We start from the raw sequence: 24,885 nt of genomic DNA, 5'->3' as shown, positions 1-24,885 counted from the left end.
TGCACCTTTTTCTGCACTGTTTACGATATATTTTTGCAGAAATGTACCAATAGAATCCAAAACTAGAAAACATGCAAATACTGAATATTTCTATTATGAATTATGCAGCTTAATTGACTTTTATACAAATAATTCTAACAGTACTATTGGAAATCATTGGAAAGGGGGTGGAGGACTTAAGTATAGATTTATTTATTTTTACATTGGGCAAGAGAATTCAGGGCCCTGAATACTAGCTAATGAATAAATAATAAATCCATCATTTATGCACCTCTTTACTTTAACATATAATTTTTTATTTTTTTTGTGTTAATGAAATGTGACACCATCTGGATGATCTAGGAATTGCTAGAACTATGTGCCAGATACAATAAAAATACAAGTTTAAAATGACACAGTCATTAAAAGGATTACCTAGGATTAGAAAATAAGGTCTGCTGTTTTTCCAGAAACTGAGCCACTCGTGATAATGGGCCGTGTCTGGTATTTTAGTTTAGCCTCATTCACTTCAATCGAGATGAGTTGTAATACCCGACACAGCCCGTGGACAAGAATGGCACAGTTTCTGGACAAAAAGAAGACCCCTTTTTTCTAATCCTGGAAAAACCCTTTAAGTATACATTCACATCTGGGTCATGGTTTCCATTCCAAATGGAAACCATGACGCAGTGACGGATCTGTTATACGACGGATGTCAAAGCGCCCTATGGACTCCATTGAATTATAATGGTTTTGGTCAACGAGATGTCCGTTGTTTTGTGTCAGAGCCTCCGATGCATATGTGAACATAGCCTCACCTCTTGCTATCTGCTCCACATAAACTAACTGGCTAATGACGCGGCCCCTATGCCAGTAGCCCAATAATTTACATGATTTTTTTCATGGCACTCCAGCAAGTCAGCGTGACACAAAACAGCCCTACTCTGTACTGTGACAGGAAACTGAAATAATAATTTTCATGTCTGTGAAAGCCTAAATACTCATATTGATCGATCGGTGTCTTATCTGGCATGCAGATCACTGATCGAATGGACTAATATCGCATGGATTGTTATCATTTATCTGTATATTGGGACAGATCATGTGTTCTCTGCCACCCTGAGCCCCAAAATGATAAAACAAATAAACAAACTTAAAAAATAAAAAAGGCAAAATTAACAGCTATACCCCAAAATAAAACTGCATACCTCTCTGAATCCAAATGTGCCATTATTAGACCTCCTATGTAATACAAGAATATTTTGCATGGGCATCATGAGCTCATGCATTAATACATTTACATCATACAGATTGTACATGACCCCAAACATACAAAATCGGTTCTGTTTTGTCTATTCCGGTGATATTTGCTCTTCAGCCTTTAGTAACAAGTTTCTGTATCTGGATGATAATCACCCATGTGCAAAAGCTCTGTGGAAAGTTAAGGCAGAGAAATATAAGTAAAGCTCCAATGGTGTCCTTGTTCACAATGTTAGACAATGTACACATATTTGGCATATAAGGAAGAATTGGTGGTTTCATTTATTTTTTACCCATTTTTGCCTACGTAAGATTTACAAAGTAATTTGAAACAATAAGAAAGCCCTATGTGTCCCGCAAAAAAAAAGGAAAATTATTTGCTTAGACTAAGAAATAGAAAAAAATATCACCTTTAGAATGCAGCATTTCAAATGGTTAAATTGACTTTGCCCCACAACGACTTCAATTTAGCATTTCAATCAACATTTTTTAATAAGTAATAATTGCAGTTGGCCTTGTATTATACCTCCTCAGGTTGTTCAGCACTCTGATGTTGGCATACATGTAGTAGATGTAATATGTATATGATGGGTTCTTCTCGATGGTCCATTCTTGGGGAGGTGGACTCTTTGATGAAAACATGTGGCCGCTGTGTTTGGACTCATCATCCACGCTGTCAAAGCCAGTTATCTGTTAAATGGGAATGTTGCAATTAATATACAGTCATAGAAACTTTCCATTTAGCTTTAAAAAAAAAAGTCTAAACATCCACGACTGTAAACATAGGATATTTCTGTGTAGTCTGTATGTAATACTCATAATAACATGTGTTGTTAATATACAACCATCCTAATACCCAACGTACAGCATTACTATACTTGTGCCCAAGAACCGGACTTACATGTCTGAGGAGTACACTGAGCTCTTTGTTGGCATTTGGGTTGATTGTAGCTTCAAACACTGGCATGAAGATGTTCTCCAGCATTTTCCCAAAATGGGGCACAAACTTCTGAGCTCTAAATATATCACTACAAAAATCAATGATACACATGACATTATAATAAATGGTATCATTCCATAGAACTGAATTTCTGTTATATATAGTACGACATAAATCCATTTTCCACCATTTCAAGGTTGGGTCTTCCCTTCTTTCCTTTCACAGCACTGAAGTGCACATTCATACATTTCACATAGTATGATTGTTGGCTTGGGAAGTTGATGTAAAAGGCCTACTCACGCTACGTACTGATTCTAAGCAGGATGAGGTAGAGGCATGCATTGATACAGGCCGGACAAATACCTGATAACCTGGCATTGGAGTTAGGGAAGCATCCGCCAAGCAATGAGTAACGGAAAATATCTTTATCTTAGAACCTTGGCGCATCATTATTTTATAAGCACTCTTTAGAGTCCTTTCACTGCAGAGATCATTTGTGATCCAAGATCACAGACTTCACATATGTGATCATCTGGCATGTATTTATAGAAGGGGTGCACAACCTGTTCTTGACGGAGGACCAAATTGTCACATTGTGCTGTTTCAAAGGGCCGCAATAAAATGTAAGATGCTTAAAATAGAACTTCTATAGAGTCCCAATAACAGTGACAGCTATAGTGTCCCAATCACAGTGACATCCACAGTGCCTCTAAAAAAGTGACAGCCACAGTACTCCATAACTGGTCCAGCCACAGTGCCCCATGATAGTAGCAGCTAAAGTACTCCATAACAGTTCTGGTTACAGTGTTACCATAACAGTGACAGCTAGTGCCCCCTATGAGTGACAGCCTTAGAAAACCCCATAACAGTGACAGCTACAGTGCTCCATAACTGTGTAACCAGTGTCCTCAAAACAAAGCCACATACAAAGCCTCCAAAAGAGTGACAGCCAAAGAGGCCCATCATAAGTGCAAGCCACAGAGCCCCCATGTACCAAGTGCCAACCACAGACATCCTTAAATGCCACCCACAGAATAACATGATTGCACTCTTTTGTGTGTATTAGAAAGATGTGATTGACTTTTGGTTGCAGCATCTGTGCAATCGGAATACGGACAAGAGATCAGCTGTGACGGGACACCTAGAACGGCATTATGCAGTAAGCAGGTTGTTCACCCCTAAATCAATGGTATTTCATAACATTATTGTGACTGAATTTCCCCCTTCAAGATTTTAAGATTATAAGGATCCTGAAATAAAGCTGTAAAAAAAAATCTCCAAAGGATCTGTAGGACCTTGCGAAGATTGGTACAAACATACCTGTATAATTCGATCCATCAGTAAATCTATAGTATAGCAATGTAGGATACTGTATTTAGACCCTGTACTAATAATCACAAATAAGGCTTGTATTAATAAATACAGGATTAAATAGATTGCCATGAAGTGTGATATATTCGCATGCATTGGCAAACTGGTTTATTATTGCCTTATTTTCCTTGCTTAGTGGAAATGGATGTAGTTTGACAACCTTTAATGGAGGGAAAGGGGCATTTACCACATCTTCATCAGGTATTTACATGCCACCCCCTGCTTTCTCTGCTGAAATAATAACCTTTCCCTGTACCCACCCTAATTGTTCATGGTAGTCAACCTGCTGCCCTATTTATAATCTCACAGAATGGAAGTTGTTAATCTATTGACAATTGTTCCATCTGCACATAGGCTCATGTCTGGGAGGCCTTCTGAGTTGAATGACTCACTTTATGATTCAGACCTTCAAGATCTAAGTCTTACCAGAACAATAGATAGTTTTGGTAAATTCTTCATTCTGGGAAGTCACACGCAAATAATTTGTAAACACTCATAAAGTGTAACACTGATGATATAGAACATAAAGGCAAGGGTATAGCAACTGGGGCGGGTGGGGCATGTGCCTCGGGGTGTGGGTGCTATGGATGGGGATTGCCAAAAGTCACTCTGCATTGGCCAGGGTATTTAAATACAGTGCCAGGGCAGCAAACAGCCTCTTTGCCATAAGTAAAGGAAAGCCTAGATATGCCTCTGCATATGGAACCATTATGTTCCCAGATTATCTGATTTTTTTTAACTATTGAATATTTGAAGTTTAAATTATTTAAAGCAGATGTGTTGCCATAATATGCTGCTCTATTTAAAGGGGTTCTTCTAGAATCAACAATTATCCCCTATCCACAGGATAGGTGATATTTGTCTGATTGCAGGAACGAGGTTCCAACCCCCTAGATCCTCCTCAGTGCACCCTCTGCAGTGAGGAGGAACTTGAATGGAGTGGAAGTCCCATAGACTTTTTTTGGAGCGTCAATGCGCATGCTCGACTGCCACTCCATTCAATGTCCTCTTCACTGTGGTCAAGCAGTAAAGGGGGAATATGGGGTTCAGGCAATTATCACCTATCCTGTGGATAGGTGATAATTGTCAATTCTGGGAATACCCCTTTAAAGGCAGAATATTGTAATAACAGATCTGCTTGGCTATTAGCTCAAAACGCTGTTTATTTAATAGCCGCTAATAAATAATAAATATTATAAAGCAGACTTAGTTATCGAGCGCTACCCCTACCCCCTCACCATTGATTGACAGCCGCTGTGTTCTTTCTCAGCGGCTATTATCAAATGGCACAAAAAAAAATTGTGCAGTTTGGTCTTATAATAGAGACGGGCCTGTCATGATAATATTCTTCCTTTAAATAGGGCAGCATATTATGGTGACATATACAATTGGTGATCCACACGCTTTCAAACATGAAAATACTGGACACTCAAAATGATTTCCAGGTATTCCACCATTGAGGATTTGTCGGCTGTTGATAGCAGGAATCCTTTACCAATGATTTCTGGATTAACAGGGTTTTACTGTATTTAAAATCGTATACGACTGACCAATAGCTCAGGAAAGATCAATTCCATACAGAATTGCATTTAATCCTGCATGTTCTGCACATGAGTAGGTATAGGCCATGCAGTATCTCAGTGACCTACCTTGTGAATTCTTACACAGGTTTTCTGGTGTCCTTTACCAAGGGGCTAAAAAGTGAGAGCTAGAGGTAGACATTTTATGGACTACAATAAAGATTACCAGCCAGTTATACCAAAGAGAAGTTAAAGAGACTCTGTCACCACATTATAAGTGGCCTATCTCCTACATAATGTGATCGGCGCTGTAATGTAGATTACAGCAGTGTTTTCTATTTAGAAAAACGATCAATTTTGACCAAGTTATAACCTATTTTAGATTTATGCTAATGACTTTCTTAATGCCCAACTGGGAGTTTTTTAGCTTTTGACCAAGTGAGCGTTGTAAACAGAAGTGTATGACGCTGACCAATCAGCGTCATACACTTCTCTCCATTCATGTACTCAGCACATCTTGATCTTGCTCGATCACGATGTGCTGTCACTTACTCACACATTAACGTTACTGAAGTGTCTTGAGAGGGAATAGACATCGCTTCCAGCCAGGACGCGATGTCTATTCACAATACCGACACTTCGGTAACGTTTGTGTGGGAGTTAATGACAGCAAGCGTGATCTCGCGAGATCACGCTGTAAATCACAGCTTACAGTATGATCTCGCAAGATCACGCTTGCTGTCATTAAGTCCCACACTAACGTTACAGAAGTGTCGGTTTTGTGAATAGACATTGCTGGAAGCGATGTCTATTCCCTCTCAAGACACTTCAGTAACCTTAATGTGTGAGTAAGTGACAGCACAGCATGATCTAGCAAGATCACTATGTGCTGCGTATGAATGGAGAGAAGTGTATGACGCTGATTGGTCTGCAATATACACTTCTCTTTACAACGCCCACTTGGTCAAAAGCTAAAAAACTTCCAGTTGGGCATTAAGAAAGTCATTAGCATAAATCTAAAATAGGTCATAACTCCGTCAAAATTGATAGTTTTTCTACATAAAAACACTGCTGTAATCTACATTACAGCGCCGATCACATTATGTAGAAGATAGGGCACTTATAATGCGGTGACAGAGCATCTTTAATGGGGTTAATGGAGATCCTAGCCAGGCAAAACATGCACCCAGATAAGAGGTGATTGAATTTGCCATTCTTGTCAAAGTTAAACATGGTCCCAGATAGGAACCTAAGGTGAGATCATGAAAATAGTATTTGCAGGCAGATACTAAGGCTACATTTAAACGAGCGTAGCTAACGTCAGACGTGAAAAACTGCAGTTTATCACGTCCAAGGTGCACCCGTGTGGGACGCATTGTCACTAATCCTCCATAGACTAGAGTCTATGAAGGGATGCGTGACACACAGGAAAATAGGACATCTATTTTTTTGCAGACCCTTCACACGCTCCATTCAAACAACAGTCCGTGTGAAGGACGTTTTTTTAAATCGCGGTCACATGGACGAGATACACGCTCGTCTGAATGAGCCCTTAGGTGGATGTTTATTGGACATATATATGTGAGGAGCAAAGTTTAAAATACAGCCTCTAGTTCATATCGGAACATATATAGAGAGTTAATTACCTGTTAATACATTTTACATATCAGATAAACATGTAAACAATGTATTTCTTACCCACCTCACATATATCCTTTCTTTTACTATTTTATAATTTGACTTTATAATTAAATGCCCATTTATCACTTCTTCCTTTTAACTTAACAACACAGATATATTTTACTTCTGGTGTGGGAGGAAACTATTTAGGGCAGCTAACTCTACTTTGTCTGGTCATGCACATTCAGGTTATCCGACGCAATACTTACTATATTCTTGGAACTTGGATCATAAATTTCATGTTGGGACTGTAAACCCTGTGCTTGTTGAACCAATAAGCCAGTTTAGGCCACTCGTCAGGAGAACGTCCATAGATTGACAAGCGAGGCTCAGCATACTGATACCTTGCATCTTCCAAGTCTGATCCCACTTCCTGTTATCAATAAGATATGCGTATATGACATAGCTAGATATAACTGGAGTAACTGGTATATTATTTTTTTCGTTATTTCGATCCAAACATAAAGGGTCTGTTCACTTTTTGCAATCGCTTTTTGCAGTACCCCATAAATAAGTTGATCACTGGTTGTTCAACTGCTGGGACCCTCAGAAATTGCATGTAATCTGCAGGGGAACCAGCAACAAGTGTTTAATTCACCACAGGAAAAATTATGCATTGCATTGCCATCCATGTAATACACGGGTGTGTCGGGCCCCCCAAAACGAGAGAGAAATAAATATGCCCTTTGTAGGTGCTCTCTGTTACGGCTAATTGATGCAGGTCCTGAACAATGAACCCTTTCTCTGATAACTCAGAATGCCCTAAGAGGGTATTTGAAAATGGAAAAAAAATTGACAATACCTTTGTTAACTCATATTTTTCCATTTAAAACTTTATCTGATGAAACTACTTGGCTCTAATAATCAATAAAATAATTGTAAAAAAAAAAATCTATTAACGACACACCTTAACAAATATAGAAATGACAAAAAATAATAATCTGAAGTTACTCTACATTGACTGAGGGTCAGCACATCAGTAGCATAGAAGATAAACATATAATTGTAAGACTGCTACTTGATTGGCCAAGTCTGTGGACTATATATGTGTGTAAAAAATGCTAAAATTTCAAAAACTTTGCTTTTCGTGCCAAATATTACAACTAAACTTTCTGTCCGGCTTTTAATAGTATTGTCTGTTATATACGCATTAGCCATGCCATTAAAAACGCCTGCCTAAGATTGTGTAGGTCCCACTTGTCGAGGCATGGACAAGACCTCTGAAAGAGTATTGTGGTATCTTGCACCAAGACAGCAGAACCTTAACATCCCGGGTACTGCCTAGAAACTAATATATTATTTCCAGGCCATAAAACCTCACAGACCATGTTTGTTGTAATGAAAATTCCTGCTTCTTCTCTGAGAATCATAGCAAACCTGGTTGACCGAAGTTATATATGAGCTTTTTAGAACTAATCTGTTAAGTATGAGGTTAGGCCGGTTTCTGACAAGTCTAAAACTGGAGCAAATCCTGGCATTACCGCGGGTCTAATAACTAGAACTGACCGTAGATCGCTATGATGCTATTAGTTTGGGTCATAAGATCCATGATTGGACCGGGATTTGCGATATATATTTATATATATATATATATATATATATATATATATATATATATATATAGCTGCAAAAATGTGCAAAATCATATATCATATGGGTCAACAAGATTGGTATGATTCCTGTTTTGCTTTCCTCCCCCTTTTCCCTGGTGGAAGGTGATGAACATGATGTCTTTTTTTTAACCATATTTACTATGAAACTGTTAGCATAATACATGATATTCCTTAGGGCAAATGTTCATTTGGTGCCCCAAGTAGTCATAGGATGTCTTGATTTGTCAAGACCTTATTTCTCCAGAGGCCCTTACCTTAATGATAGTGGCAAAATATTCACCATCAATAAAGTTTTCAGTTTTCATGTACAGGTCTCGCAATTCGCTGGCACCAACTGGGTTGTATTTAGCATTAAACTTGTCGAAGCGTTGGAAAGTTTGTCTTCCCTGAAGAAGATGTAAAGTAAGGTTATTTATAAAGTTAACAGAAATATACTCTACATGTAGTGGAAGGTGCTGATCAAGAAACTTCTCCAAAGCACACCTCAAATCACATGTTCCATATATAAGAAAGATAGACTATTATACACATATAATGGTCACAATACTACTGCTTTCACTTAAAGGGGTTATCTCAAGATAAACAATTATCACCTATCCACAGGAAAGGTGATTGATGGCGGCCCCACCCCTGGGACCCCCATTGATCACATGACCACAGTGAGGAGAACTTAAAATGGAGTAGTGGATTAGCATGCGCGGTGCCACTCTGTTTGAAGTCTAAGGGACTGTTGGAGACAGCTGATTACAGCTCTCGGCTGTTTCCATAAGCTTCATAGACATTGAATGCAGCGGCACAGCTCCCGCTTGAGCACCGCTCCATTCAAGCTCCTCACTGAAGGGGGTGCAGTGGGGAAGGAGGAGGGGTTGGGACCATATTCTAGTGGTCAATGGTGGTCCCAGCGGAGAATCACCTAGCGATTAGACATTTATCACCTATTCTGTGGATAGGTGATAAATGTTGATTTTGAGATAACTCATTTAAAACGGTTTTCTGGGACTTTAATATTGATAGGTCATCAATATTTGATCGGTGGGGCCCGACTTCTGGCACCCCTGCTGATAAGCAGAATGAAGGCACCACAGAGTTCCGGAGAGCACTGTATCCCCTTCATATTTTACACAGGCACAGCGCTGTGCATACAGTTGTGGCTGTGCTTGTGACTGAGCTGCAGTACCACGCACTGCCACAACCCCTGACTAAACAATGAAGGTGCCCCTGCGCTTGCTGGAGTCCCACACCCCCATCATTCAGCTGATCGGTGGGAGTCGGATACACAACCCAATTAAATATTAAAGTACTGGAAAACCCCTTTAAGACATACATTTTACACCTGTAAGGCCGGATTCACATGAGAATGTTCGGTCCGACATACAGTCCGTATATCACGGACCGAACAATATCGCAAATGTAGCTATGACACTAGGAGTCCCTGCCTCACTGCTGGAAAACTGTCCCGTACTGAAAACATGATTACAGTACGGGACCGTTTTCCCGCAGTGAGGCAGGGACTCCTAGTGTCATAGCTACATTTGCGATATTGTATATAGATGATCATGAGGCCCACTAAAAAAATGTATTGATTACCCTAAATATTGTCTATTATTGGACCATGAAGCAATATGGCAAGGCACTGTCTCTAAGAGATTTCCATTCCTGTTCACTTCTGTGATTGAAAAGGAACTGACAACCACTCTGAGTACCCAAAAAATTGGGGCCAAGCAGTTTTCACAATTTAGTCCCCATTCACCACCTGTTACCTGAGGCTATTTTGTAATGTTCACTATCTGTCTTTTACCGTTCTTGATTTTTATATGTAGATACATAGTACGCTTGTTCAGCTATAATAAAACTTTAAGGGTATGTGCACACAATAACTGCATTTACGTCTGAAATTACGGAGCTGTTTTCAGGAGAAAACGGCTCCTGAATTTCAGACGTAATTGCATGTACTAGCGTTTTGCGAGGCGTCCATTACCGATGTAATTTGGTGCTGTTCTTCATTGGATTCAATGAAAAACGGCTGCAATTACGTCCCAAGAAGTGTCCTGCACTTCTTTGACGAGGCTGTTATTTTACGCGCCGTCTTTTGGCAGTGACGCATAAAATTACAGGTCGTCGGCACAGTACATCGGCAAACCCATTGAAATGAATGGGCAGATGTTTGCTGACATATTGGAGCCGTATTTTCAGGCGTAATTCGAGGCGTAAAACGCCTCCATTACGCCTGAAAATAGGTCGTGTGAACCCAGCCTTATGGGATGTTAATAAGTTGATACAATGCATCCAGAAAGTCTTCAAACCCTTTCAGCTTTTTTGATATTTTGTTATGTTGACGCCTTGTGCTAAAATTAAAATTCAGGTTTTCCCCCATTATTCTGCACTCAATACCCCATAATAAAAAGTGAAACTAGAATGTTAGTAATCTTCGCTAATTTATTGAAAAGGGAAAACTAAAATATTGCATTGACATAAGTATTCAGACCCTGTACTTGAAGCACCTTTGGCAGCGATAACAGCCTCCATTCTTCTTGGGCATAATGCCACAAGGTTTGCACACCAGGAGGTGGGGACTGTCAGTGGACAGATATTTTCAGGTCTCCTCAGAGATGTTCGTTTGGGTTCAAGTCAGGTCTCTGGCTGGGCCACTCAAGGACATCCACAGAGTTCTCCCTAAGCCACTCCTGTGTTGTCTTGGCTGTGTGCTTAGGGTCATTGTCATGTTGGAAGGTGAGCCTTTGGCCCAGTCTGAGGTCCAGAGCACTCTGGATAAGGCTTTCATTAAGAATATCTCTTTCTTTCTTTTTTTATTTAAAATATAAATATAAAACTAAATAAAAATAAAGAATATCTATTTACTTTGCACAATTCATCTTTCCCTCAACCCTGCCAAGTCTCCCTGTCCCAGCCGCTGAAAAACACCCCCACAGCATGATTCTGCCACGACCAGGCTTCACTGTAGGGATTGTATTGGGCAGGTGATGAGCAGTAACTGGTTTCCTCAAGACATGACACTTAGAATTGAGTCCAAAAAATGTAATCTTGGTTTCACACAGTCTAAGAGTCCTTTAGGTGCTCTTTTGCAAACTCCAGGTGGGCTTTTGTGTGTCTTTTACTGAGGAGATTCCTCTTTCTGGCCACTCTGCCATAAAGCCCAGATTGGCGGAGTGCTGCAGTGATGGTTGACCTTCTGCAAGCTTCTTCCATCTGCACACTGGATCATTGGAGCTCAGCCAGAGTGACCATTGGGTTCTCGGTCACCTCTCTTACCAAGACCCTTCTCCCCTGATTACTTAATTTGGTAAGGCAACCAGCTCTAGGAAGAATCCTGGTTGTTCCAAACTTCTTCCATTTAAGAATTATGGAGGCCACTGTGCTCTTGGGAACTTTCAGTGCAGCAGAATTTTTTCTTGTACCCTTCTCAAGATCTGTGCCTCCACACAATCCTGTCACTGAGCTCTAGAGGCAGTTCTTTCCACCTCGTGACTTGGTTTTTGCTCTGATATACATTGTCAGCTGTGAGACCTCATATAGTCAGGGGTGTGTCTTTCCAAATCATGCCCAATCAAATTAATTTACTACAGCTGGACTCCAATCAAGGTGTAGAAGCATTTCAAAGATAATCTAGAGAAATGGGAGGCCCCAGAGCTAAATTTTAAGTGTCATAGCAAAAGGTCTGAATACGAAATTAGAGTTTTTCATTTTTAATAAATTTGCAAACAAAATATAATATTCTGTTTTCACTTTGTCATTATGGGCTATTGAGTGCAGAATGATGGGCAAGAACTTGAATTTTTTGTTTATTTTAGCACAAGTCCTCAACATAACAAAATGTGAAAAAAGGGTCTGAAGACTTTCCGAATGCACTGTACGTCAAAATCACAGGCCCAAAAGGTGAAGTGCTTGGGAACCCATAGTAATATGCTGGTACGATTCACAAGTAAGTAAAACTTACAGGGGCAACTTTTCCCCAGTAAAACGATATTACTAAAACGTAACCTTGAAAAGGCGTATTGGCGGTCACTAACGGGCTTTATTCTGATGCATATGCCTTTTTACGGCACTGCATCAGGATAAAGTAAACAGAGCAGGGAGTCGTCAAATCTCCCTGCTCTCAGCTGCCAGAGGCAGCTGAGGGCTAGGGGCGTCCCTGCTCTGCCGTGTGAGATCGATATAAGTATCGATCTCACCCGTTTAACCCCTCAGATGCGGTGCACAATAGTGTGCACCGCATCTGAGTGGTTTTGGAGAGAGGGAGGGAGCTCCCTCTCATCCCACTGACACCCGGCGATAAGATCACCGAGTCTCTGTGTCTCAGATGGCAGCCGAGGGCCTAATAAAGGCCCCCAGGTCTGCCTGTGGTGAATGCCTGCTAGATCATGCCGGAGGCATGACCTAGCAGATGCCTGCCCGTTTTAAACTGACAGGCAGTAATAGACTGCAATACAAAAAGTATTGCAGTGTATTATAATAGCGATCGGAGAATCGCCTATTAAAGTCCCCTAGTGGGACTAGTAAAAAAGTAAAAAAAAAGTTTAATAAAGTTAATTTAAAAAAAATGTGAAAAAAAAATTAAAAACCAAGCTTTTCCCCTTACAAAATGCTTTACTATTAAAAAAACAAAATAAAGTAAAAAAGTTACACATATTTGGTATCGCCGCGTCCGTAACGACCCCGACTATAAATCTATTACATTATTTAACCTGCACGGTGAACGCCGTAAAAAATGTAACAAAAAACTATGGAAAAATTGCTGTTTTCTGTGAATCCTGACTTTAAAAAAACGTGATAAAAAGTGATCAAAAAGTCGCATCTACTCCAAAATGGTACCAATAAAAACTACAAGTCTTCCCGCAAAAAAAAAGCCCTCATACAACCGCATCGGCGAAAAAAAACAAACGTTACGGCTCTTCAAATATGTAGACACAAAAACAAATAATTTTGAAAAAAAAGCGAAAAGCGTTTTTACTGTGTAAAAGTAGTAAAACATACAAAAACTATACAAATTTGGTATCGTTGCAATCGTAACAACCCGCTGAATGAAGTTATTGTGTTATTTATATCACATGGTAAACGGCGTAGATTTAAGACGCGAAAAAGAGTGGCGAAATGTCAGGTTTTTTTCTATTCCCCCCCAAAAAAAGTTAATAAAAGTTAATCAATAAATAATATGTGCCCCAAAATGGTGCTATTAAAAAATACAACTTGTCCCACAAAAAACAAGACCTTATACAGCTATGTCGACGCCAAAATAAAAAGGTTATAGCTCTTGGAATGCGACGATGGAAAAACGTAAAAAATGGCTTGGTCATTAAGGTTTAAAATAGGCTGGTCATCAAGGGGTTAATAGTAGTATAATAAAAAATGGACAATACTTAAGGCATATCTACCCAGTAACACTAATTAACCCTAGTGTTACCCTTTCTAATCAGAGCTACCGCCCTGAGAAGAGCAACCCGGACCTCCACCCCAACCCTGGAAAGACCCTGCTATAGCCCTATCAATGTCTAGCAATGTATAGCTTGATCAATATTTACTGTGGCTAGACTCATCTGCAGGCCCATACATTATAACAACAAATGCGGACTGCCAATTGATAATGGTCAAGTAGAAAAAGTATACAAACAAATTTGTAGAAAAATTCTAAAATGTAGCAACATATTACTCCCAACCTCAGTCCGATATATCATGCTGAAGTCACACAGGGACGATATGGTCACAGCCACATAGATAACGTTTAAGGGATGGTGTCAGAATTTATTTGTAACTTTACACTCGTTGGCACAAACATACAAATGTTGAAAATAAGGACTGAGACACTTACTGCATGGACATCTAGAGAATCTACTGTCAGGTCATAAGGGTGAAGCTTCAGCTTTTCGAACACTTGCTTTAGGGTGAACTCTTTGTCCTTGGCGTTATATACCACACGTTCTGAATCCACTCTGTAAGATTTCTTGATGAAGCGGAGAAGGTGTTTTTGGTTCATGCAGGCTGCAGCATGTATATGAGTATCAACCTTAAAAAATAAACATCAGCATATTTAGTGAGAAGCCAGTAGTTAAAAATTGTCTCATTTCTGTTCACAATGATATATGAATAAAGTCTTTAACTTTATTTCAAACATAAGTCATTGTATTAGTAGTTTCTGTGAGTTGGAATAAATTGATAGGAGCCACACATATTATTTATATAGTATTGAGTGACAGACATTATAATAATATTCTTTGTTATATATATAACGCCTACATATTCCGCAACGCTTTTGCCATTCAGAGGGCACATGTACAAAGAAAATCTGACATTACAGAGTGATAAGTACAGTAAAACAAGAGGAGTGAGGGCCCTGCTCGCAAGAGCTTACTATCTAAAAGGAAATAGGGTGGCACAAGAGGTAAAAGTGCTTGATATGTACAATGGTCCAGCCATCTTTTGAACAAAATTGTGAAGACATAAAGAGCTGCGTGAGCCAGTCACCCAGACAGTGCTTCTGCAGACAGAACTATGAAGTACATTAGTGTGAGGGATATTTCTGAAGTCATTGGCTACAAAGGAAAAAGTAGAGGCGATGTTAAAAGGGAAAGTAGTCAAATTAGGAAATGTTCTAGGACTTCCTAAAAACATGTGTTTTCAGGCCGCTGTGAATGTTTGGAACTAATCTGATTGTCTGGGGTAGTGCATTCCAGAGGACTGGGGCAGCACGAGAAAAATCTTGGAGACCGAATGGAAGGTTCAGATTAGGGATGATGTAAATCTAAGGTTGTTGGCAGAATGTAAAGCATGGGTAGGGTGGTAGACAGAGGAGATGTAAGGTTAAGAAGCACTGTAGAAAGTTATGTGGGTGAGAGTAATAAGTTTAAATTGTATTCTAAAATGAATTGGCAAACAATGTAGTGCATGGCGCAGGGTACAGCCATTGGCATACATAGCAGTAGGTTAGAAAGATGAGTGTAGCTGCTTCTAGATTGGAGAGGGGAGAGTTTAGTGAGGGGAAAACCGATTGGTAATGAGCAGTGGCGTAACTACCGCCGTAGCAGCCGTAGAGACTGCTACGGGGCCCGCGGCATGAGGGGGCCCGTGTCGCCCGCCGGCACGGGCCCCCACCATGGCCGCAGGCTCCGCTTGCAGCCGCTATGGCTGCTACAGCGGGACGCCACTGAACACTACGGCAGAGCAGTGAGATATCTCCCCGCTCTGCCATTAAACAAAAGGATATCCACAGGATAGGGGATACATGTGTGATCGCTGGCAGCGATAGGGAGAACGGGTGACTGAAAGTCCCCTGAAGTTCTCCCTCACAAACCTCGGACTCCCGGGGTCTGTGTTGGCAGCTCCACAGAAATGAATGGAGCGGCGGTCGCGCTTGTGCGCGTGCGTGACCAGTGCTCCTTTCATTTTTATTGAGCTGCGCAGATGCCGGAAGTCCGAGGTTAGTCATGGAGAACTTCAGGGGACCTTCAGTCCCCCGTTCTCCCTATCAATGCCAGCGATCAACACATGTATCCCCTATCCTGTGGATAGGGGATGCATGTTATTTGTAGGACACACTATAGGTCACATTTTTTTGGGGGGGGGGGGCTGTATGGCGTTCCCTGCAGGGGGGTGCTGTATGGCGTTCTCTGCAGGGGGGGGCGCTGTATGGCGTTTCCCTGCAGGGGGGGCGCTGTATGGCGTTCCCTGCAAGGGGGGGCGCTGTATGGTGTTCCCTGCAGGGGGGGGGCACTGTATGGCTTTCCCTGCAGGGGGGGGCGCTGTATGGCGTTCCCTGCAAGGGGGGGCGCTGTATGGCGTTCCCTGCAAGGGGGGGGCGCTGTATGGCGTTCCCTGCAAGGGGGGCGCTGTATGGCGTTCCCTGCAGGGGGGGGGGGCGCTGTATGGCGTTCCCTGCAAGGGGGGGCGCTGTATGGCGTTCCCTGAAGGGGGGCGCTGTATGGCATTCCCTACAGGGGGGGCGCTGTATGGCGTTCCCTACAGGGGGGGCTGTATGGCGTTCCCTACAGGGGGGGGCTGTATGGCGTTCCCTACAGGGGGGGCTGTATGGCGTTCCCTACAGGGGGCTGTATGGCGTTCCCTACAGGGGGGGCTGTATGGCATTCCCTACAGGGGGGGCTGTATGGCGTTCCCTACAGGGGGGGCTGTATGGCGTTAGCGCCATACAGCCCCCTCTGTAGATAACGTCATACAGTCCCCTTGTAGATAACGCCATACAGTCCCCCTGTAGATAACGCCATACAGTCCCCCTGTAGATAACGTCATACAGTCCCCCTGTAGATAACGCCATACAGTCCCCCTGTAGATAACGCCATACAGTCCCCCTCTGTAGATAACGCCATACAGTCCCCCCTGTAGATAACGCCATACAGTCTACAGGGGGGGGCGCTGTTTGGCGTTTTCTACAGGGGGGACTGTATAGCGTTATCTACAGGGGGGGCTGTAAAAAAGGCACTATCTACAAGGGGGGGTTGTGTGACACCCAGGGGAGGGGGGCCCCAGTCAAAAGTTTGCTATGGGGCCCAGTCTTTCCTAGTTACACCCCTGGTAATGAGTTACAGTAGTCAAGACGAGAGTGACTCAGAGCGACAATGAGAGTTTTGGCTATTTCCACAGTTAGAAAAGGACGGATTCTAGAAAAGTTTTTGAGGTGGAGGTGGCAGGAGTGTGCAAGTGATTGAATGTGTGAAGTAAAGGAAAGATCTGAGTCAAAAATAACCCCAAGACAGCGGGCGTGCTGCCTAGGAGTTATGGTAGTGCCACACACTGAGATGGAGACATCAGGTTTAGGTAGGTTAGTAGATGTGGGAACACAAGGAGCTCAGTTTTAGAAAGATTCCGTTTCAGATAGAGAGAGGACATGATGTTAGAGACAGCGGACAGACAATCACTGGTGTTTTGTATTAGATCGGGGGGTGATGTCACATGTAGTGGTATATAATTGGGTGACATCAGCGTAGAGATAGTATTGGAAGCCAAATCTGCTGATAGTTTGCCTAGTATGGGCTGTGTAGACGTTATTCTAGAACTGATACCTTTAATTCAGCCAAATCCAACCTGGGATAAAGCCGCAACATACTGTAAGTTGTGGTCTGCTCCTTGTTCCATTCACTGCAACTGATGTCATCAAAGTATAGGGTGACAATTGTGTGATTGCTTTACTATCAGATCAAACCAGTGACTGGCTGGGGAACAAATATGGTGGTAATGCCATTGCTATTGAGGCAAGCATACTGCTGTATTTTCATACAATGGTATATAACATTTAGTACTATGTCAAATCTTCATTTGAAAAATAAATGCAGCATTCTACATAGAATGCTGTATATCAGACCTTATCCTCCTCTGGAAAAACTGGTTCAGAGCTGGTAGGGAGTATACGGTGCGATATGCGAGACACTTTGGAAAGGCCCTGTAAACATAGAGACTATATGTTACCTTTCTGCAGTTGTAAAAATCTCGATGTGGGTTGTTTTTCAGCTCTTTTAGTTCTTCCAGCTCGTTGAGCATTTCATGGACCTTATATTTGGATGACAGAAACTTCAGGCGCCGATGGGTATATGTCTTACTGCAAACATAAAAATACCTAGATTGTAAGCTCGGGGTCCCATAGGGTTTGTTCTCAAAACTCAGAATGGGCCCTGCCCTCAAAAAGGGGAACAAAGTAAAAAAAAACTACGATAGAAACCTAAAGGGGTTTTCCCATCTTAGGCATTTATGGCAAATCTGCATATCTTATTTCTAGGACCGACACCTATCTCTAGAATAGGGCCCCCTGACCCCTGTCTGACCTTTTCCTACTCCCATTGCTCTGAGTGCCGAGATGGTCGGGAGTATGGAAACAGCAGATCTCGCTGAGCTATGCAGTTTCCATAACTCCCGCAGAAGCGAATGGGTATTACGTAAACAGAGAAGCATGGCGAGTATGGCTATTTCCATTCTCTTGACAAGCCCATCAGACAGTGAAGGGAGAGCAGCAGGAGCGGGACAAGGTAGGACTTGGGTCAGGGGGCCCCGTTCTAGATATAGATGCAGGTGAGGAGGAGCCCGCATCTATCGAACATTTATGCCATATCCTGTGGATGTGCCATAAAGGTCCAAGACGGGAAAACCTCTCTAAAGTGTGTGTGGGCTGGTATAAATAAATATATGTATATATATATATATATATATATATATGTATATATATTTATAAAACGTTCAGTCATTTTATTAAGACCACCTGGCTAATATTGTTTAGCTCCCCTTGTGCTGCCAAAACAGCACTGACCTGCTGAGACATGAACTCCACAAGACCTCTGAAGGTGTCCTGTAGTTTCTGGCACCAAGATGTTTGCAGCAGATTCTTTAAGTCTTGTAAGTTGCTTGGTGGAGCCTCCATGGATTTTACTTTTCCAAACAATCCCCATTCTTATATACAAGGTAAGCTGAAAGGTCCATTTATATAATACAATTCTGTCTCCCGTCAGCTACCACTAGGTGGAGCTCACTGAATTTATACAGCCGTCATTAAAGGAACAGTGTCACCAAAAAAAATGTTTTTATATCAGTTTGATGTTAGTGTTTTATTAAAAACTTTTGTATTTATTTGTGTGTTTGTGTGTTACTTTTTTTTATTTTTTTACTTTTTCTTCCCTATGGGGGCTGCCATTTTTTTTTCCATTTCTGTATGTGTCGATTAACGACACATATAGACATGGAATACGGCAGCTACAGTCCCATAGTGAATGCGAACGGGGCCCGTTCCATCCACTATGGTGTACGCCGTCTGTGTGGGAACGGCGCATGCGCCGCTCCCAAACAGTCCAAGTTGAACTGAGCGCCGTCCGGCGCCATTTTCCTGTAGACCGGAAGTCGCGGCCGGACAGTAAGATTACTACTTCCGGTCGCGGCTTCCGGACTTGTGCACTTGGAGCAGCGGCAGCGGACGGACCGGAGGGAGCGGCGGCGGCAGGAGCAGGTAAGTGATTTCTATGTATGTTCGTGTTTCAGTGTGTGTTTACTAGTGTATGTAAACCTTCTACACTGTGTGTTAGCTCAAAAAATGGCGACACACAGGGTAGGAGGTTTGACCGTTCAATCCCCTCGTTTCTCCCGGCACTAGCCAGGATAAAGGAGGGGGGGATTCTGAGAGCTCACTAGAGCGAGGGATTTTTTTCCAATTTTGCAGCATAAAGCAATGTGGTTGCTTTACCACATGCAATGCTGCAATTTTGGGAATTGTTCCATCTAGTGACCAGTGCTGGGAAATATTATAAATTAGAATCTAATTTATAATATTTCCTGACTCGTGAAAAAAATAAAAAAAATTAGAACAATGTTTAATCACCTACACACTAATTGTTTAACTAAAAAAAAATAATAATTTTTTGCTAGCAACACATTCCCTTTAAAGCTGTCTTTGTAGCTGTCTACATTAATAAACAGTGAGCTCCCCCTAGTGGTGGCTGCAGGTAAACAGACTTTTATCATTGCATACAATGACATTGTGGAATGTTTGGTCCGATATGAATAGGGAGCAACTGGCATGAGTACGTATTGTTATTTTAATTTTATAATTAAAATGATAGGCTGGTTGTACTTACACAGGTCCCTGAGAAATAAGCGTTATTAAGAAGTTCATATCATCTACAAAGACGTGGATATCTGGGTAGTTAAGATCCATTGGTTTGCCTTTTGCCTGAGCATCATCATCTGGATAGACAAAAACCACACCATCTTTGACCTGTAGTTTGTATCCAAGATCAGCAGGTAGATTATCCATCCTAAAAGGGTCCTCTCCTTTATTAGCTCGAGAAGTAAAGACTGTATAGAGAAAAAAAATTCCATTACATTTATACTAGTTATTACAATTAGAAAATTGTGACTCAAGCAATCCCATGATGGAGATACAGATACTGGTGTTCCCATGTGTACTAACCCAAGAAGGTAGAAAGGGATTAGAGGGGCATTACTATGGGGGTCAGGATAGATTCACAGTCACATTGTTTTTCAGGTATGTAATTTTGACAGGTTGCATCAGAATTGTAATCCTCATGATCCATTTTGGTTTTCAAAAAGTAAAGCAAATAAACAGAAAGTGTTGGCAGTGTCCACACTGGAATTATTATGTAAGTTTATTTAGAATTTACCATAACAAAAAAACACATGTAAAAAAAAAAAAAAGTACAGTATACTGCTTCTACTTCCCAATTGACAGTGATCCCATAATGAAGACTGAAGGACCAGTTGTAGCAAATGGGATTTTATGAAATCCCATTTAGACAGTGAGGCTGACATCCACACAGTTTTTATAGCATGCTCTGGTTTTTTCGTTTAAGCCATTGCATTCCCTTTACGTGGCATTTTTGCTGTGGTTTTGCCCATTGATTTCAAAAGGAAAAACCATGGAATTGAACTGTGCCTTTTTTAAAACCTCAACCATGATGCAATCTGTGTATTTAAATATATACTGTGATGTACCCATTGGGTTTTCATCTGCCAAATGTATGCCAAGGGGGGCGTGGCCAGCAGTCGATGGCGCCGGTCGCATAAACTGAGAGCTCCGCGCCCTGCCACGCAGATCCAGCAGCCTACAGCGGGGAAAGGTGCCTCATATGGGGAAAAAAAGACCCCAAGGGTCTAGACTCACCCCTGCAGCACAGCACCAGGTCGCCGCCGCTCCACCAACGATCGACGGCTACTTTCTTCGGCGGCAAGCCACGCCGCTCCCTCAGCCGCAGCCATCTTGGACAGCCTCGTGTCAGAAGGAAGGGGAGATGTCCGAGCAGGGAGAGGAGACAGTGCCCCACGTACAGGGTAAGCTGAATAGCCGGATGGCTAAAGTTCACCCTCCCAGCTCCCCTAAGCTGTCCTCCACCTCGTCCTGTGAACAGCAGGGAAGGGGGTCCCCTATCCCAGGAGCAATGGAGGCCAGGCCACGAGGAGCATCAGCTCAGTCAGAGGCCCCAGTACACCTGCTTGAACCACCAATGTCACAGCCCTCAGCACAAATGGCCCTACAGATTTGGCCTGCACCTAAACCTCAACGGCCCACGATCCAGCAGCCGGGGAGGAGAGACGATCTGGGGGATACACCATCTTTGACCCCCTATGCCCAGGCCCCTGTATATGCCTCAGATTCTGACCTGGAGGATTCAGCCTCACTTCCTTCAGATGTGCCCCCTATGTGGAGGGAATGTTTCTCACAGTTGCCCACTAAAGAGGACTTTAAGAGTATGATACAAGAAGTGAAGGCAGCTTTTCGTTCAGAATTGGCGGGGGTGTCGCAGCATATACAGCAGATTGCTACGAGGGTGGAGGCTCTAGAAGATGACCACGATGCCACTAGGCGCCATGTCTCTGTGATACAGTCTTCAGTGTCCTCCCAGCTGGCGTCCATTAGAGATATGCAACTGCATCTAGAGGATTTGGATAACAGAGGTCGCCGTCATAATATAAGGATAAGGGGCATACCGGAGCCCTCGGGGTCTGAAGATCTTCCCATCGTGTTAGAGACTATCTTTAACGACCTTTTGGGTGCACCCCCGTCTAATCGGATACCGCTTGACAGAGCGCATAGAGCACTGAAACCAAAATCCATTACATCTCAGCCCAGAGATATCATCTGCTGTGTCCAGGATTTCCGCACTAAGGAGGACATTATGCTTAAAGCCCGTCAGCGTAAAGACCTGGAGTATGCCGGTGTGCCGATTCAGTTATTCCCGGATCTCTCCTGGATTACGTTACAGAAAAGGCGTCTGCTTCGTCCGCTTCTCGCAGCCCTACGGGACCACAATATTATTTATCGATGGGGGTTTCCGTTCTCCCTTACAGCCCGAAGAGATGGTGTTTCTGCAACCCTGAGGTACCCAGGGGATTTGCCTCATTTCTGTGACTCCCTTGGTATACCAACGCCCAAGATGCAGAATTGGGAGACTCCTTTGCCGCCTTCGTCTCCACCTCCAGTCTGGCAGTCGGTCCGAAATAAGCGGAGGACCTCTCCAAGACGACAGTCTAACCGAAGTTCACCAAGACCTGATTTGAATTGATGGACGCTGCGCAGATACACGGCACCTCCGTAATATATGTGAAGGAGCCTGGTCACCCATACCAGCTGCTCCCTTCGCCAGTTGCACTATCCTAGGCTAAAAATGCATTTAGGATTATATTTCTGATTTTATGTTGCTTCTCTTTAATTCGTTAACGTAAATTGTGGCAGGGCGCGATTGCCCGGGATACACTTGGCTCTTTCACCCCCTTTTTGTTTTTTCTCGGCCTGTACGTATTTATACGTACTTTTGTACTAGGTTCCTCGACTGTTGAGACCCGACCTCCTTTTTTGATAGGGGTAATTTGTTTTGCAGTTCTCCCTCTGTTTTTAGAGAGAGTTGCAAAGGGTAATATTGTATTACCAGTTTTCTTTTGCTTTAATATCACCCGCCCCAGGGTATAGTATTCTCCCTGGTAGTATTTTCTGAGTGTGTTTGAAATTCATTGATCTCATGCATTTCTCTTTGTTCTCACTGCAGATATGTGTATTGTCTCCCTGGTACGTCTTTACCCCAGTGTCTTTCCCTCCCCTCCTACTTTCATCCGAAATAACACTTGAGACGACAGTGAATCCTCCAAGAACCTCCAAGGTAGAAGGACGCCGTAGAACACTGCTTGCTTTGAAACCGACATGGGACTGGCCCCGACATAACTGTGAGCTGTATACATCCGCACTTTCCACATCATTCTTTGCTCTTTCATACATCTTTGACCATGGTTAAATTTGTCACACTTAATGTCAAGGGTCTCAACTCCAATGTGAAGAGACGCTTGCTTCTCAGGGAGTTGAAATCGCTTGGAGCGGAAGTTGCTTTTCTGCAGGAAACACACTTAGATTCATCCGGAACTTTCCAATTTGCCCGAGGGGCGTATCCTGCTGTGTACTCTGCCTCGTCAGGTCGCAAAAGGGAGGGGGTGGCCATTTTGATAGCAGCTTCCTGCCCCATACAAGTTCACACCTCACATCTAGATCCGAAAGGCAGATATGTTATAATAGAGGGGACTTTGCTTGGACAGCCCATTGTATTATGTAACGTTTACTCTCCTAATACCGCACAGATTCCATTCCTACGTAGACTCCTTTCTAAACTCCAGAAGCTTCCTAGGGGGGCATGGCTGGTGGGAGGAGATTTTAATGTCCCGTTCTCCACGTCCATGGATAGGGTCTCTCTTACACACGCTACTCCGACGCCCACCCTTACAGGACTTTCTACACGTTTTAGGCAACTAATTAGAGAGCACCAGCTCTATGATTTGTGGCGAGTGGATCACCCAGGTGATAGGTCCTATACCTTCTTCTCCCATACGCACAGCACTCATACACGCTTAGATTACTTTTTTGGTAATGTCCCTGCCCTCCGTGCGCTCCAGGGGGCGAATATAGACCCCATCTCTTGGTCAGATCACGCACCAGTTTCTGTGTCCCTACAGATAGGGAAACCAAATACGAGAGTATGTCATTGGCGCTTAAACGAAACTTTGATTAAGTCCCCTGCTCTTAGGGACAGCCTGGCAGGACATATGCGGGAATTTTATGCACTTAATGAGGGATCGGTTCCTTCAGTATCCACTCTTTGGGAGGCGCATAAGGCGGTGATGAGAGGGCAATGCATAGTAATGGGATCTAGATTGAAAAGAGACTCTCGGGCCAAGCGGGTGGCTCTCCATCGGACAATTACTAAGTTGGAGAGAGAAATGGGGATTAAACCGGCGGTCCCGACACTACGGAAATTGATAGAGGCTAGAGCACAACTCAAGGACTTAGCTATGAAGGGGGTAGAAAAGTCATTACTATACACAAAAAGGAAATATTACGACAAAGGTAATAAGGCGCACTCGCTTCTGGCCAGACTATTGCGGGATCAGGCGACTGTTCGTACTCCACAGGCGGTTCGGGATAAGGCGGGCATACTCCAGCATCACCCAGACACGATAGCCACACTTTTTCATGACTATTATAAATCCTTATACCACCTGCCAAATACCTTACCACCTGATCCGGCTCGTCGGAGGGAAACGCTGCAGGCATATCTCTCTTCCTGTGCTCTCCCTAAACTGAAAGATGAGGAGCTTTCATCCCTGAATGCCCCGATCTCTGCGGAGGAATTGTTTGATATATTGAAGGACCTCCCTAGTGGTAAGGCCCCTGGACCAGATGGCTTTACATATGGGTATTATAAGACCTTTGCAGAGATCTTGGTTCCACGGATGGCTTCCTTATTTAATGAATTCCTACAGGGTTCTCCCATCCCTCAAACATTCCTGCATTCTCATATCACGCTGATCCCTAAACCGGGTAAAGACCACGCAGAGTGCTCCAATTACAGACCCATAGCCCTTCTGAATTCGGATCTAAAAATTTTCACCCGTCTTCTAGCTAATAGACTCAATGTTTGGCTCCCTTCTTTGATTCACAAAGACCAAGTGGGCTTTGTGCCTCTTAGGCAAGGAGGAGACAACACACGAAGGGCCCTTGACCTCATTGATGCCCTCCAAAAGC

The 24,885-nt window shown here is 42.8% G+C and overlaps 1 protein-coding gene across 2 annotated transcripts in view; it reads right to left on the bottom strand.

The window, feature by feature from the left end:
* Window positions 1-24,885, bottom strand: part of AMPD1 (adenosine monophosphate deaminase 1) — a 58,330-nt gene that overhangs the window by 13,770 nt on the left and 19,675 nt on the right. For both annotated transcript variants that reach the window (XM_075850724.1, XM_075850723.1), the window contains exons 5-11: window positions 19,940-20,159; window positions 17,793-17,922; window positions 14,188-14,382; window positions 8,618-8,749; window positions 6,960-7,123; window positions 2,141-2,267; window positions 1,766-1,929 (exon numbers count right to left, since the gene is read on the bottom strand). In XM_075850724.1, coding sequence (XP_075706839.1) covers window positions 1,766-1,929; window positions 2,141-2,267; window positions 6,960-7,123; window positions 8,618-8,749; window positions 14,188-14,382; window positions 17,793-17,922; window positions 19,940-20,159 — 1,132 coding nt within the window. The remainder of the gene's footprint in view (window positions 1-1,765; window positions 1,930-2,140; window positions 2,268-6,959; window positions 7,124-8,617; window positions 8,750-14,187; window positions 14,383-17,792; window positions 17,923-19,939; window positions 20,160-24,885) is intronic.

This window comes from Rhinoderma darwinii, chromosome 2, assembly GCF_050947455.1.
Source record: "Rhinoderma darwinii isolate aRhiDar2 chromosome 2, aRhiDar2.hap1, whole genome shotgun sequence".
NCBI classification, from domain to species: Eukaryota; Metazoa; Chordata; class Amphibia; order Anura; family Rhinodermatidae; genus Rhinoderma; species Rhinoderma darwinii.
The sequence above is the reverse complement of the archived record's forward strand: the minus strand, read 5'-3'. Positions and strand labels throughout refer to the sequence as shown.